The sequence below is a fragment of the Mobula hypostoma genome, chromosome 8 (assembly GCF_963921235.1).
Source record: "Mobula hypostoma chromosome 8, sMobHyp1.1, whole genome shotgun sequence".
Taxonomy (NCBI): Eukaryota; Metazoa; Chordata; class Chondrichthyes; order Myliobatiformes; family Myliobatidae; genus Mobula; species Mobula hypostoma.
Genome location: NC_086104.1, coordinates 138,253,677 through 138,268,135, shown reverse-complemented (window position 1 = coordinate 138,268,135; position 14,459 = coordinate 138,253,677). Strand labels below are relative to the sequence as shown.

General features: G+C 42.1%; 2 protein-coding genes across 5 annotated transcripts in view; one reads left to right on the top strand and one right to left on the bottom strand.

Moving 5' to 3' along the window:
• LOC134350990 (rho-related BTB domain-containing protein 2-like) overlaps window positions 1-3,245 on the bottom strand; it is a 141,886-nt gene extending 138,641 nt beyond the window's left edge. The window contains exons 1-2 of the mRNA XM_063056943.1: window positions 3,175-3,245; window positions 189-427 (exon numbers count right to left, since the gene is read on the bottom strand). The gene's annotated coding sequence lies outside the window, so the exon portion shown is untranslated. The remainder of the gene's footprint in view (window positions 1-188; window positions 428-3,174) is intronic.
• A 120-nt stretch (window positions 3,246-3,365) lies between these two features.
• The window catches only part of LOC134350989 (phosphatidylethanolamine-binding protein 4), a 450,761-nt gene continuing 439,667 nt past the window's right edge, over window positions 3,366-14,459 (top strand). The window contains exons 1-3 of one of the 4 annotated variants that reach the window (XM_063056938.1): window positions 3,366-3,504; window positions 3,740-3,794; window positions 8,168-8,293. In XM_063056938.1, the coding sequence (XP_062913008.1) occupies window positions 8,169-8,293 (125 nt within the window). In that variant the 5' untranslated portion in view covers window positions 3,366-3,504; window positions 3,740-3,794; window position 8,168. The remainder of the gene's footprint in view (window positions 3,505-3,739; window positions 3,795-8,167; window positions 8,294-14,459) is intronic. The other 3 variants (XR_010019039.1, XM_063056940.1, XM_063056939.1) reach the window with 3 other exon arrangements.

Genomic DNA, 14,459 nt, shown 5'->3' with positions numbered 1-14,459 from the left:
GCAGAATTTATTTTGATGTACCTGTGATCTTTCTCAGGAATTATTCCCAAGAGGGTTCTGGAGTACACTGTTGGCAATTGTCAGAGGATTGGGAACCCTACTGTGCCCCACCTTCAATACTTTCGACAACAACCAATTTCTTTTATTTCATTGTTTCCAAATGCTATTAATTTTGAAATATTTCTTACCTGCTTAATGAACAGACTCTCCCAAAGGAACATCAGACGGCAGCTGTATATCACTTAGACACTTGACCGACTTTGTTTCAATTTTTGCAGAAACTCTGACATTATGAAGTTGTAAAATATGCCTGCTGTATTCAAGTTTCAACAGGAGGAAACAGGCTCCAAAATGTATCGTGAGTTCTAATGATCACCTTTGATACTGTATAATAAAGAAACAGCAAGATCCACCGGAGCCTGTAACACTGAAATAAAAGAGAGAATCACCTTTTTAGCATATAAAAGCACATTTGGGACTGCAAATTGGAAGCGCAGCAGGAGTAAAAGTAACAAACTTCTTACAGGTTTGGTCACCTGCACTTTCTACAGCATTTTAGCCATTTATTCTGAATCTTTTGACCATTTGCTAATCATTGTGCCATACCAGCTTACTTTCATTTTTGAAATTAGATACCTTTTATCTCGGATATGAGAATCTTCACTTAAAGATAAAAAAGAACAACCAAGTTAACACTTTGTCATGAACACTACAGAAGAAAATACAGGCAGTCCTTGGGTCATCGATTCCTAAAAATGTCTGTAAATTGATTTATCAATTTCAATAAGGGCTGATTAACATGAGTATTTATTTATTGTTTTCTCCAGTGACTGTTATAATGGAACAGAATCAGAATTTCTGATATTCAATGGATGTTATTATAAAGTATTTTACAATTATCAATAGATGCCATTTGCCTTGTCAGTTTCCAAAGCAAGTCTCTTATGTGGCCTGTCACTATGTTCTTACAGATGTTAATCAACCCTTATTGAAATTGATAAATCAATTTATTGCTGGGAGGTTACATGTAAACTGTCTTTGAAGACTGCCTGTGCTTTGCCTTGAGTAATTGCTACCCTGTTGCATAACTCCTGAAGATGTTTGCTTTTCAGTAATTCACTCCCCTGTCTTGAAGAATGCCATAAAAATGTGAGAATTTGGATAAAGTCAGATTACCCTCAGCCAGGTCTTCCATAACCCAGCCCAGCAACTGGAAGCAATGATTAGATGAAATACAACAAAGTCAGGTGGTACTTGTACTCTGGTTATTACAGAGTTCAAATACTTATTTTTAAAAACAGGAATAAAAAAAATGACAGAATTAACCATGGTGACCATGAAACTACAAGGTTGTTATAGTTACCAAATAGTTCACTTAACTTGCTCTCTGTAAGGAAATGTCCTGTCCCATGCCAAATTAAACCCATATGCAAACTTCAAAACCATCATGAGGCCATTTCTTAACTGCCCTCTGAAGTCAATGTACAGTCAATATAATATAATATTGTATCATTTCATTTCTGCATATCCTAAACGTCCTTCTTAAAGTGCAATGCCCTATATAGGCACACCATATTAACTACAGTTTTGCCAATATTTGAATAATTTTAACATTTTGTCTTGATTTTGCACTTCATATTCTGTTCTGTAAAGGATTTTGTGTACTATATGGTTTTTCTTTTTTTGGGGGATTTCTCTAATCTTTTGAATGCTTTGCATTTAGAATAAACATCCTCTCTTTATTCTGTGACAGTAGTGTTTGACTAACGGCATGGCTTTATATGATAATATGATATGCTCTCAGATACCCTGAACATCTGGATAAGTGACATCTGGATCTGTGCTGTAGAGAACAAGCAGCAGCTGCAAATGGGGAGACTGAACAACCAAAAGAGCCAACCACTAACAACAGCCACCACTAACTCTTGCCCACAGTGCACCAGAACACGTGGCTCCCAGATCAGCCTCTACAGCCACTTGAGGACCCACCAATAGAAAACCCCTTCGGAGCACATCATACTTGACCCGAGTGATTGCACCACCACCCTGAACATCCAGGAGCTATCAACCTGTTACACCTGAACTCAATAATTAAGCCCCAATGCCCTTCCAGGGTGAAGAATTCTACCTTCAAAAGAAATTGGCCGACCATGTATTCTGAGAAGTTGATCCCTGGTTCAAAACTCATCTGCTAAGGTAATATCCTTTTTACATCAAGCCTGATGACTACTTAAAGAATTTTAGAACTTTTAAGGACATCTCCTCTCATTTTTCCAAATTCAAAAGGATTGAAGCCTAGTCTTTTTAATTTCTTGCCAAACTCACCATCCGAGGAACCAGTTCAGTAGATTTTCATTGTACTTGCTCCATGGCAGGTATGTTAATTTTTTTTTAGTCAAAGGGACCAAATCTGAAAGCACATTCCATGCATGGCCTCACTGATGCCCTCTATAACAGCAGTAGGCCACCTTTACTCTTGCACTTCTTTCCTTACGAAGGTCAATGTACCTGTTGCTCTCATAATTGCTTTTATAATTACTTTTTGCACATGCAGTAACCAGGGCTCAACTAAGTGTCATAAAGTCATAGAGTTCTCCAACATAGAAACTAGTCCTTCTGCTCCACTACATCCATGGTGACCTTTTTAGCCACCTGCACCCATTTTGTTTGTCTGCATTATGACCATATCTTCCTCAGTCTTGCATATTCAAGTGCCTGTCCAAATATCTCTTAAACATAGTGATTGTATTTGACTCCACCATCTCCTCTGGCAACTATGTATCCTCAAAAAGGGATCAGGATATGTGTGACCTTGAATTGGCTTTTGAACAACACCATTCCCTAAGTTGTGACCATTTAAGAAATACTCTGCTTTTTTGTTTTGAGTACCAAAGTAATGTAGACCTTTCCACATTATATTCGAGCTGGCAAGTTCTTGCCTCCTCACATAGCTTGCCCATGCAGTCTTTTCCCCACTAACGATCCCATCTCAATGCTACTATCAACAATCTTAGAAATATTATACTTAATTACATCAGGCAAATGGTTAATATCGATTATAGTTAAGACCCTTGCATTGATCCCCACAGAACCCCTCAGTCACAGTCTGCCCATTTTGCTCTTTCACTACTTCTCAGTCTATCTGCAAATAGAAGAGAGAAAAAAAAGAATCACCTGGATATCCCACCAGTTTATCAAAAAGAGAAAACTTCAAAGTAGGGTCGTGGGAACAATGTCTTCTTGCCTGGCGCTATGACGCAATGTGACCGACGTCATGCACATCCAGTCAACGTCTCCGCGGTCCTGCGTTCAGGCGAATAGGGCGGGCTCGGGGGCGTGACCTTGGGTGGGCTGGTGAGTCGCGCGCTGGATTTCGTCCGTTTTGCATTCAAAACATTGCTGGCGTTGCCGGAGGTTTCGTGTTTCCCGTTTGCTCGCGGCCCTGCTTTTGCTTAAAATTTACTGATTATTGTTTGTTTTAAAAAGTACGGTGGTTGTCAACAGGTAAGCTTCTTTGCGGTTCTGTTGTCAAGATTATGTAATGAAGTTCTGGAAGCATGTTTTTTTTTGCGCCAGTTCTTCTTTCTTGTCAGTCGCATGTTTCCTTTTAAAGCAAGTAAACTCAATAAAAAAGGGTTAGTAGTGGCCTTTGGAAATGTTTGGAGAAGGTGAAATGTGTGTTTCTTATCCACTTACCGTGCTGTCAACTTTGTGTGGCTTTATCTTTTTGTAAGTATAGGTGTGGACGTTTTTGCTCTGGAAACAAATCGGAATGGAGTTTGCATTTGCTTGAAGTAAGTCAACATAAAAGACGTGATTAGAGTAAGGATCCAGGGAAGAAGAGTTTTAAGGTAGACTACACTTGCAAGCATGACCTGTAACCAGCAAACATTGGGTTAAAAACCTAACTGTCAAACTTCTAGATTTGCACATGTGATGTGACTGTCGAACCGTGCTCAAGTTTACCGAACAGGACGCGGATGTTGGTATCAAAGAATTGTGGCGCCCTGGACTCAGAAAAGTGAGGATGTGGCGAGGTGCATGCCATGGATCTGCATTGCAAGCTCCTGCCTTGAGCTTGCATGCTAAGTGGAATTGAAGCAATTCATTGAGCCTGCCGAGGTATAAGCTAGTGCATCATTCCTGTTCTTGTTCCTGCTAGCCACGCAAAAGATGATGGCAGGGGAGCTGGTATGGCACATCGTGATTAAATTCAGGGTCCTGGACCGTTGATCCAAAGATGTGAATTTGGATCATTATTGCCGCTAAGGGATTCATGAAATTAAATAAATCTGAATCACAAAACTAATGTTATTAATGGTGAATGTGAAACTACAGGAAGAAATATTAGCATCCTTACCTTTTTTGCCCATTTGTGAATCACCTTACCTATTTTGCCCATTTGTGACTCAGATTCAGCAACATGGTTTGACAACTATTGCCTCACCTTGGGACAGAGTTATGCAGTACAGAAACAGGTCTTTCAACTCACCATGTCTCTGAAAATAATTAAATACCTATCAATACCAAGATAATTAGAGATAGATAATGCCCCATGAATAGATGATTTAAAAAAAAAGGAGCAACAAGAGATCTGCTGGAGGAACTCAGCGGGTTAGCAGCCTCTGTAGGAGAAAGGAATTGTAGATATTTCAGGTCAGGATCCTGTTTCTCTACTCCCTTTCTCCTCTTTATATGGGGGTTCTTCCCTCAGCACACTCATTCGTGAGGTAGAAATATTGAGGGGTTCTTTCCCTCAACGGATGCTGTAGTTTGTCTAGTAAATTTGCTGCTTCAGATTTCAGTATCTGCAGTCTCTGGTGTGTCTGTCTCCAATCGTGAAGAAATGCTTTGAAATAAAGTTACAGTTGGTAAACCACAGTTCTGAATTTTTTTGGTAAACCACTAGGAGCAAAAATTGACAGAATTTATCCAGTACAACTATCATCACCTCTTCAATTGTCTCCTTCAAACTCCCTTTTCCTTTTGCTGTCTCTTTAAATATGACACTGACCTGAACACCAGATGCTTTAATCACGCTCTCACCATATGTGCATATCTCTCCTTTTACTCGGCTTGACTGGTATTTAATTAAAAGCCTTTCTTTGAATGTTTTGCTACATAAAGATAGTATGTAAATATAGGTTGTTGTTTATTGTATCAAACGAAAATGAGTGAGGATTGTTTTATGTCTGCCACTCTTTTTGGTCATAATGTATTTTAATAGTGTGCTAGCTTTAAAATTCTGATCCTTGTTTTAGGATACTGCCGTGCATTTACTTCTCCCCGAAAATGTTGAACGACATTGTCCAGAATTTTAACAGTGATATACCCCACCACCACTACATACACAACTAACATCACTTTATGTACATACAATCAGTCTATGTATATAACAATTACTTGTACATTATGTTTTATAGAATTACTTTTTATATTTATTGTGTGTTTTTTTGTGTTCTTTATGCTTGTGTGTGTTTTTTATGCTGCATGGTATCTCTCTCACTCTCTCTCACCATCCATCCCATAGGATGGTTCTTTTCAGTCAGCTAGTGGGGTGGTACCTCACTCCTCGGAAAGGAACAGTGTGTGCGTGAGTGGATTTTAGGTGAGTAGGGGGTTGCACAGGTCCAGACCCACCCTTTCGACATCCCCTTCCGGATCCGGCGGCATGGTGGGGTCCAAGATGGCTGGGGGAAGTTCTGTTGCAGTGAATGGCCAGACCAAGCTTCGATGCAGGGGATGCCCTTTCCGTGTTTCATGGCAAGTGTTTGCTAGATGGCCGTCGACCCTACGAGAGGGTTCATCCGCCTTTTGACAGGTCCTGTTTTTCATCCTGCAGTGTGTCTAGCCACCCTCCTCACCGGGCAAGCCTGGTGGGGGAGCCGGTTTAGTCGCCGACCACCCGACTAGGGTATCTAGAATAACAATCATTTTGGTCTCCTTTACATTTGTTGGTAAAGAATGACAATAAACTATATTGAATTAGTAAACAATGCAACAAAGCATAAATTATGTGAATTGAAAAATGAAAACATTGCTTATCTGTGCTGTTTTGATTTAGAGCTGTCAATCATAAAACAGTCAATAAGACTAGTAAGATTGTTAGAATCTGGAGCAATCATATAAATATTAATCAGAGTGACTATTAGAAAGTGAAATAGCCATGCTGACTAGATGAAAAGATATTATTCTTCATAAAAAAGACTGGTAAGACAGGAGAAAGTCCACTGTGAAGTCGCAGAAAGAAATAAACATTTTTCTTTTTAAAAATAGCATATTTTTGAACAAAGTTATGGGAGAACTCAATATTTGTATAATGAAGATAAGGAGTTTTAAGACAATGAGTTAGGTTAAGTGGTGTCAATATCAGAGTTGGAAGTTAGCTTTTTTAATTATGGTTTAACGTTTTGATGCCTTGTATGCCAGGATGTTGTTCTTTGACTCTAGCTGGGCATTTAACATGATCATCCTTCAGAGGCTGGTGGGTAAACTGTCCTCATTGGGACTTAGCACCCCTCTCCGTAACTGGACCTTGGACTTCTCGACAGAAAGACCCCAGTCAGTCTGAGTTAGAGCAGCATTTACAAACTCTATCACAATGAGTACTGATGCCCTCCCAGGGTTGTGTGCACAGTCTCCTGATGTTCACACTGCTGACTCAGGACTGCACATCCAGCTCTAGCTCAAACTGCATTATTAAGTTTGCTGTTGATACTACAGTGACTGGCCTCATCAGCAGTTATAAGTCAGCATACAGAGAGGAGGTAGAGAGGCTTGTCAAACGGTGCAAGAGTAACAACCTGAGTCTCAACAAGGACAATCTTTTGAGATGATTGTGGACTTCCGGAAGGCACAGGTTGACCATTCTCCATTGCACATCAATAGCTCTGCTATGGAGAGAGTGATAAGCACAAAGTTCCTTGGTGTGCACATAAAGGACAATCTAACCTGGACCCACAATACCTCCTCAGTAGTCAAGAAGGCACTTTTGAGGAGGTTGAGGAATGCAAGACTCTCCGCCCCCATTCTAAATTTGTACAGGAGCGCCATGGAAAGTGTCCTGTCTGACTGCATCGTTGTGTGGTATGGAAGCTGCAAGACCTTATATATCCACGGCCTCCTCTACTGTAAAGATGAAGCCACACTCAGGTTGGAGGAACAACACCTTATATTCTGTCTGGGTAGCCTCCAACCTGATGGTATTAACATTGACTTCTCAAACTTCCGCTAAGGCCCCACCTCCCCCTCGTACCCCATCCGTTATTTATTTATATACACACATTCTTTCTCTCTCTCTCCTTTTTCTCCCTCTGTTCCTCTGACTATACCCCTTGCCCAACCTCTGGGTTTTTTCCCCCCCTCTCCCTTTTCCTTCTCCCTGGGCCTCCTGTCCCATGATCCTCTCATATCCCTTTTGCCAATCACCTGTCCAGCTCTTGGCTCCATCCCTCCCCCTCCCACTTTCAAATCTCTTTCTAGCTCTTCCTTCAGTTAGTCCTGACGAAGGGTCTCGGCCCGAAACGTTGACTGTACCTCTTCCTAGAGATGCTGCCTGGCCTGCTGCGTTCACCAACAACCTTGATGTGTGTTGCTTGAATTTCCAGCAACTGCAGAATTCCTCGTGTTTGCGACCTTACAGGGGACAGGTAAAACCACTGAGAGAATCATTGGGCTCCCCCCCCACATTTGTGGCATTTACTGGGCGCATTGCATTCAAAGGACCTTGTTGAGGATCCATACCACTTATCCCACAATCTCTTTGTCCCACTACTGTTAGGAAGTGAATGTAGAAGCATCAGGGCCAGGACTGCGAGACTGGGTGGCGGCTTCTTCCCTCGGACTGTGAGACTAATGAATACCCTCTCCACCAAGGTCTCATCACTAGGGCATGTGCTGTTTACTGTGCTGTTTATAGTTTTGCTGTGCTGTGCTTTATTGCATGCATTTATGCATTTTGAATTATATTTAATTAACTTGTATATAGTATAATACTTCAGTTTATGTGATGTTTGTGATATATGTTGTGTGGGTGCACCATGGTCCGGAAGAACATTATTTTAATGTTTTTTATATACCCACACCCACACCCACCACCACCACCAATAAACTTGAACTTAATTCATGGGTATTCACACAGCCATATATATGTGATTTGATTTTTCAGGATGAGGCAGCTTGTATATCTTCTGATTGGACTGAACATTCTTTCACATCAGAAGGCAAATTCAGCAATGAATGAGGAAGAATCAATGTGTATTATTGAAAATGGTGGTGACAGCAACATTTGCAGGCAAGCACAAACAAATATAGTTTACCTCTGGAACAGTGTCTTTGACCAAAATTTAAAACTTAAATGCCTGGTTTGTATTAATCATAATATATTGAAAGTAGTGCATTCATGATACTTTATAACTGCATTATCTTATTTTAATTGTAGACTGTACAAAAGTGCATGAAATTCAGTTATGTTGTTTCTTTATATAAGTTCTGCTATACCCGCACAGTAAACTAAACTTTTTGACATTGGTTGCTTTAAGTTTCGTTTCTGATCCTCCCACCACATCAAGTTTCTTTGGGAATTTTATGTCTTTTCTGATTGAGGAGCAGCAATGAAATTCAGAAAATTAGTCAAAATGAGGAATCCATGTGGGTCATCATGTCATGCCAAGTTCTAGTCACATGAGTGGCTAAATTTCTTGTTGGATGATGAATAAATATTGAATACCAGTAAACAGAATGATAGGAGAATCATAGATGCAGATTACAGTGGAATATGGGTAAGAATACAGTAGAACATGTGATTTGTATACTCCCACCACAAAGATGAGTACCATTTTTACTCCTGTTAGTTTTCACTTTGATCTTACAAGGAGGTAGATCAAATGGAAAGCTACATGTCTAATTAACTCTTTGTTAGGTAGAGACTTCCCTTGCCACTTCCTTGAGTAATGCTTTACAGCGCCAGCAGACAGAAAATTGGAGTTCTATTTCTGCCACTGTCTGGAAGGAGTTGGTGCGTTCTCCCCATAATGGTGTGGGTTTTCTCCGGGTTCTCTGCTTTCCTCCCACATTCCAAAGACGTACAGGTTAGGGTTAGTAAGCGTTGGGTATTCTATGTTGGTGCTTGAAGTGCAGTTACACTTTGTGGGCATATCTATCCAAGTTTGGATGGTGTTGGTTATTAATATAAATGGCACATTTCACTTTGTTTCAATTTTTTGATTTAGTCGTAGTCATAGTCTTACTTTATTGATCCCGGGGGAAATTGGTTTTCGTTACAGTTGCACCATAAATAATAAATAGTAATAGAACCATAAATAGTTAAATAGTAATATGTAAATTATGCCAGTAAATTATGAAATAAATCCAGGACCAGCCTATCGGCTCAGGGTGTCTGACCCTCCCAGGGAGGAGTTGTAAAGTTTGATGGCCACAGGCAGGAATGACTTCCTAAGACGCTTTGTGCTGCATCTTGGTGGAATGAGTTTCTGGCTGAACGTACTCCTGTGCCCACCCAGTACATTATGTAGTGGATGGGAGACAGTGACCAAGATGGCATGCAACTTAGACAGCATCCTCTTTTCAGACACCACCGTCAGAGAGTCCAGTTCCATCCCCACAACATCACTGGCCTTATGAATGAGTTTGTTGATTATTTACATGTGACAAATAAAACTAATTTTTATTGTTTTCCTTTCCATGATTGAGTGGCACAGAATAACAATGTTAGAATCAACAGGTGGGATCTCTAACAAATATTAGCATGTTCTATGATAACAAGCTTCAAGATTGTTTAATGTCATTTCCTGTACACATGTAAGAATGAAAAAATTGTTACTCCAGATCTGATGTAATGGAAAAAATACAGAAGATAAATTACACAACAATAATAAAAACACTTAATCAATATAAATACATAAGATAGTTTATATACATTGATTGTATGCCCATTAAGTACATAAGGTGACTGATGGGAAGTAATAAATTAGTGGTGGAGTTAGTGGGTGGAGATGTTGATCAGTCTTAACTGCTTGGGGAAAGTGACTTTTCTGAGTTTGGTGGCCCTAGCATGGATGCTATGTAGCCTCCTCCCTGAAGGGAGTGGGACAGACAGCCCCATAAACAGAGTGTGTAGGATCCTTCATATAATGTTACTGGCTCTTTTCCTGCACCTTGCTGTACGTAGGTCCTTGACGGTGGATAGGCTGGTGCCAGTGATGGGTTGGGCAGTTTTGACTACCCGTTGCAGAGCCTTCCTGTCCGCTGCAGTGCGGTTTCTGTACCAAGCAGTGATGCGGCTTGTTAGGATGCTCTCCACAGAGTATCTGTAGAATGACGTGAGTACGGATGTGCAAAGTCAAGCTCTCTTCAGCCTCCTCATTGGTGAGCTTTCTTGACTGTGTAGGATCTGTTCTGGGACCATGAGAGGTTGTGTGTGTAACTTCAGACATGTTACTTTCAGAAGTGCTGAACTTAAACTGAACACATAAGAGTTATGAGGAGAAGAAGAAGAAAAGGGGGATTGAATAGTAACCTTAAAGATAGGTAGGTTCCTGGAATCTTGAAGTGCAAACTGGGAAAGAACAAGTGTGAGATGCATTAAGCTGTGCGCACACGTAGATGTGCGATAGTTATAACATTCCAAAAACTCCGGGAGTCTACATTGCACTGATTTTTTTCATATAACACTGGATTAGCTTTCATTTGGATTTCAGTTATTGAATGCAGTTTATAAAATATGACACAGACATAATACAGGTTTATGCTATTTTTAAGGAATAATTTGCAAAAAAAAATGTAATGACATACTTCTAGTTGCTAGCAATATTCATTATGTAGTATGAAATTAAGGATGTTTCTGGAAAAGCAGTATTTTATCTACAATAAAACAAAGGCATTCTTCATTAATACTGACTTGACAAACCCGGAAAGGGCAGAAAAATGAATGGATTTGTCACAGCATGGAAATAGCCATCAGGTGCAAGATGCCTGCATTGGTGTTTTTTAAAAATATATCTCCAAATCTAATAGATTCCTTTTAATTTTCTCTAATTTCCTAACCTTTCTCTTTTGCAAAATCTTTAAAAACTCCATTTACTTTGATTTCTGTTTTAAATTTGTGCTGCCTTGTTTTCATCTGCCTGGCTATTGAAAATAATTTTCCAATAGCCCTTCTTAATGTTAGGTTTCTGTTGTATTATTTCTGCTCTGGTAAATCTGCCTTTGGATTCTCCTAATAATTTGTCCACTCATTTAATATCTCTGTAATGCCTTACAGCATATTCAGAGTTGCATTTTTATTTTCATCTTTTGTTTTTAAACATAGTTTGTAAGAAAACAAAATTGACGGTAATGCGTAGCTGGTAAATGTTGCTGGAAAAGACAATGTGGAAAAATTATATTATGTTTGAACAACAATACTTGGGTGATTGTGAGTCCCTGTCTGTCAAAAAGTATACACTCCATGTGCCCTCCTAATGTGATCTCTTGGATGAGGTATAAAGCCAGAAAGACATAAAACCAAACAACAGGAATTCTGCAGATGCTGGAAATTCAAGCAACACACATCAAAGTTGCCGGTGAACGCAGCAGGCCAGGCAGCATCTATAGGAAGAGGTGCAGTCGACGTTTCAGGCCGAGACCCTTTGTCAGGACTAACTGAAGGAAGAGTGAGTAAGGGATTTGAAAGTTGGAGGGGGAGGGGGAGATCCAAAATGATAGGAGAAGACAGGAGGAGGAGGGATAGAGCCAAGAGCTGGACAGGTGATAGGCAAAAGGGGATATGAGAGGATCATGGGACAGGAGGTCCGGGAAGAAAGACAAGTGGGGGGGGGACCCAGAGGATGGGCAAGAGGTATATTCAGAGGGACAGAGGGAGAAAAAGGAGACTGAGAGAAAGAATGTGTGCATAAAAATAAGTAACAGATGGGGTACGAGGGGGAAGTAGGGCCTAGCGGAAGTTAGAGAAGTCAATGTTCATGCCATCAGGTTGGAGGCTACCCAGACGGAATATAAGGTGTTGTTCCTCCAACCTGAGTGTGGCTTCATCTTTACAGTAGAGGAGGCCATGGATAGACATGTCAGAATGGGAATGGGATGTGGAATTAAAATGTGTGGCCACTGGGAGATCCTGCTTTCTCTGGCGGACAGAGCGTAGATGTTCAGCAAAGCGGTCTCCCAGTCTGCGTCGGGTCTCGCCAATATATAGAAGGCCACATCGGGAGCACCGGACGCAGTATATCAGCCCAGTCGACTCACAGGTGAAGTGTTGCCTCACCCGGAAGGACTGTTTGGGGCCCTGAATGGTGGTAAGGGAGGAAGTGTAAGGGCATGTGTAGCACTTGTTCCGCTTACATGGATAAGTACCAGGAGGGAGATCAGTGGGGAGGGATGGGGGGGACGAATGGACAAGGGAGTTGTGTAGGGAGCGATCCCTGCGGAATGCAGGGGGGGGGAGGGAAAGATGTGCTTAGTGGTGGGATCCCGTTGGAGGTAGCAGAAGTTACGGAGAATAATATGTTGGACCCGGAGGCTGGTGGGGTGGTAGGTGAGGACCAGGGGAACCCTATTCCTAGTGGGGTGGTGGGAGAATGGAGTGAGAGCAGATGTACGTGAAATGGGGGAGATGCGTTTAAGAGCAGAGTTGATAGTGGAGGAAGGTAAGTCCCCTTCTTTAAAAAAGGAAGACATCTCTCTCATCCTAGAATGAAAAGCCTCATCCTGAGAGCAGATGCGGCGGAGACGGAGGAATTGCGAGAAGGGGATGGCGTTTTTGCAAGAGACAGGGTGAGAAGAGGAATAGTCCAGATAGCTGTGAGAGTCAGTAGGCTTATAGTAGACATCAGTGGATAAGCTGTCTCCAGAGACAGAGACAGAAAGATCTGGAAAGGGGAGGGAGGTGTCGGAAATGGACCAGGTAAACTTGAGGGCAGGGTGAAAGTTGGAGGCAAAGTTAATAAAGTCAACGAGTTCTGCATGCGTGCAGGAAGCAGCGCCAATGCAGTCGTCGATGTAGCGAAGGAAAAGTGGGGGAGAGATACCAGAATAGGCACGGAACATAGATTGTTCCACAAACCCAACAAAAAGGCAGGCATAGCTAGGACCCATACGGGTGCCCATAGCTACACCTTTAGTTTGGAGGAAGTGGGAGGAGCCAAAGGAGAAATTATTAAGAGTAAGGACTAATTCCGCTAGACGGAGCAGAGTGGTGGTAGAGGGGAACTGATTAGGTCTGGAATCCAAAAAGAAGCGTAGAGCTTTGAGACCTTCCTGATGGGGGATGGATCTCCCATCCACTGCTACCAACCTTATAGTTCCCACACCCCGCACTTCCCATTTCTACCTCCTACCCAAGATCCACAAACCTGCCTGTCCTGGCCGACCTATTGTCTCAGCTTGCTCCTGCCCCACCGAACTCATTTCTGCATACCTCGACACTGTTTTATCACCCCTTGTTCAATCCCTTCCGATCTATGTTCGTGACACTTCTCACGCTTTTAAACTTTTCGATGATTTTAAGTTCCCTGGCCCCACCGCTTTATTTTCACCATGGATGTCCAGTCCTTATATACTTCCATCCCCCATCCCCTTTCTAGATCTTTCTGTCTCTGTCTTTGGAGACAGCTTATCCACTGATGTCTACTATAAGCCTACTGACTCTCACAGCTATCTGGACTATTCCTCTTCTCACCCTGTCTCTTGCAAAAACGCCATCCCCTTCTCGCAATTCCTCCGTCTCTGCCGCATCTGCTCTCAGGATGAGGCTTTTCATTCTAGGACGAGGGACATGTCTTCCTTTTTTAAAGAAAGGGGCTTCCTTTCCTCCACTATCAACTCTGCTCTTAAACGCATCTCCCCCATTTCACGTACATCTGCTCTCACTCCATCCTCCCGCCACCCCACTAGGAATAGGGTTCCCCTGGTCCTCACCTACCACCCCACCAGCCTCCGGGTCCAACATATTATTCTCCGTAACTTCCGCCACCTCCAACTGGATCCCACCACTAAGCACATCTTTCCCTCCCCCCACCTCTGCATTCCGCAGGGATCGCTCCCTACACAACTCCCTGGTCCATTCGTCCCCCCCATCCCTCCCCACTGATCTCCCTCCTGGCACTTATCCGTGTAAGCGAAACAAGTGCTACACATGCCCTACACTTCCTCCCTTACCACCATTCAGGGCCCCAAACAGTCCTTCCGGGTGAGGCAACACTTCACCTGTGAGTCGACTGGGGTGATATACTGCATCCGGTGCTCCCGATGTGGCCTTTTATATATTGGCGAGACCCAACGCAGACTGGGAGACCGCTTTGCTGAACATCTACGCTCTGTCCGCCAGAGAAAGCAGGATCTCCCAGTGGCCACACATTTTAATTCCACATCCCATTCCCATTCTGACATGTCTATCCACGGCCTCCTCTACTGTAAAGATGAAGCCACACTCAGGTTGGAGGAAC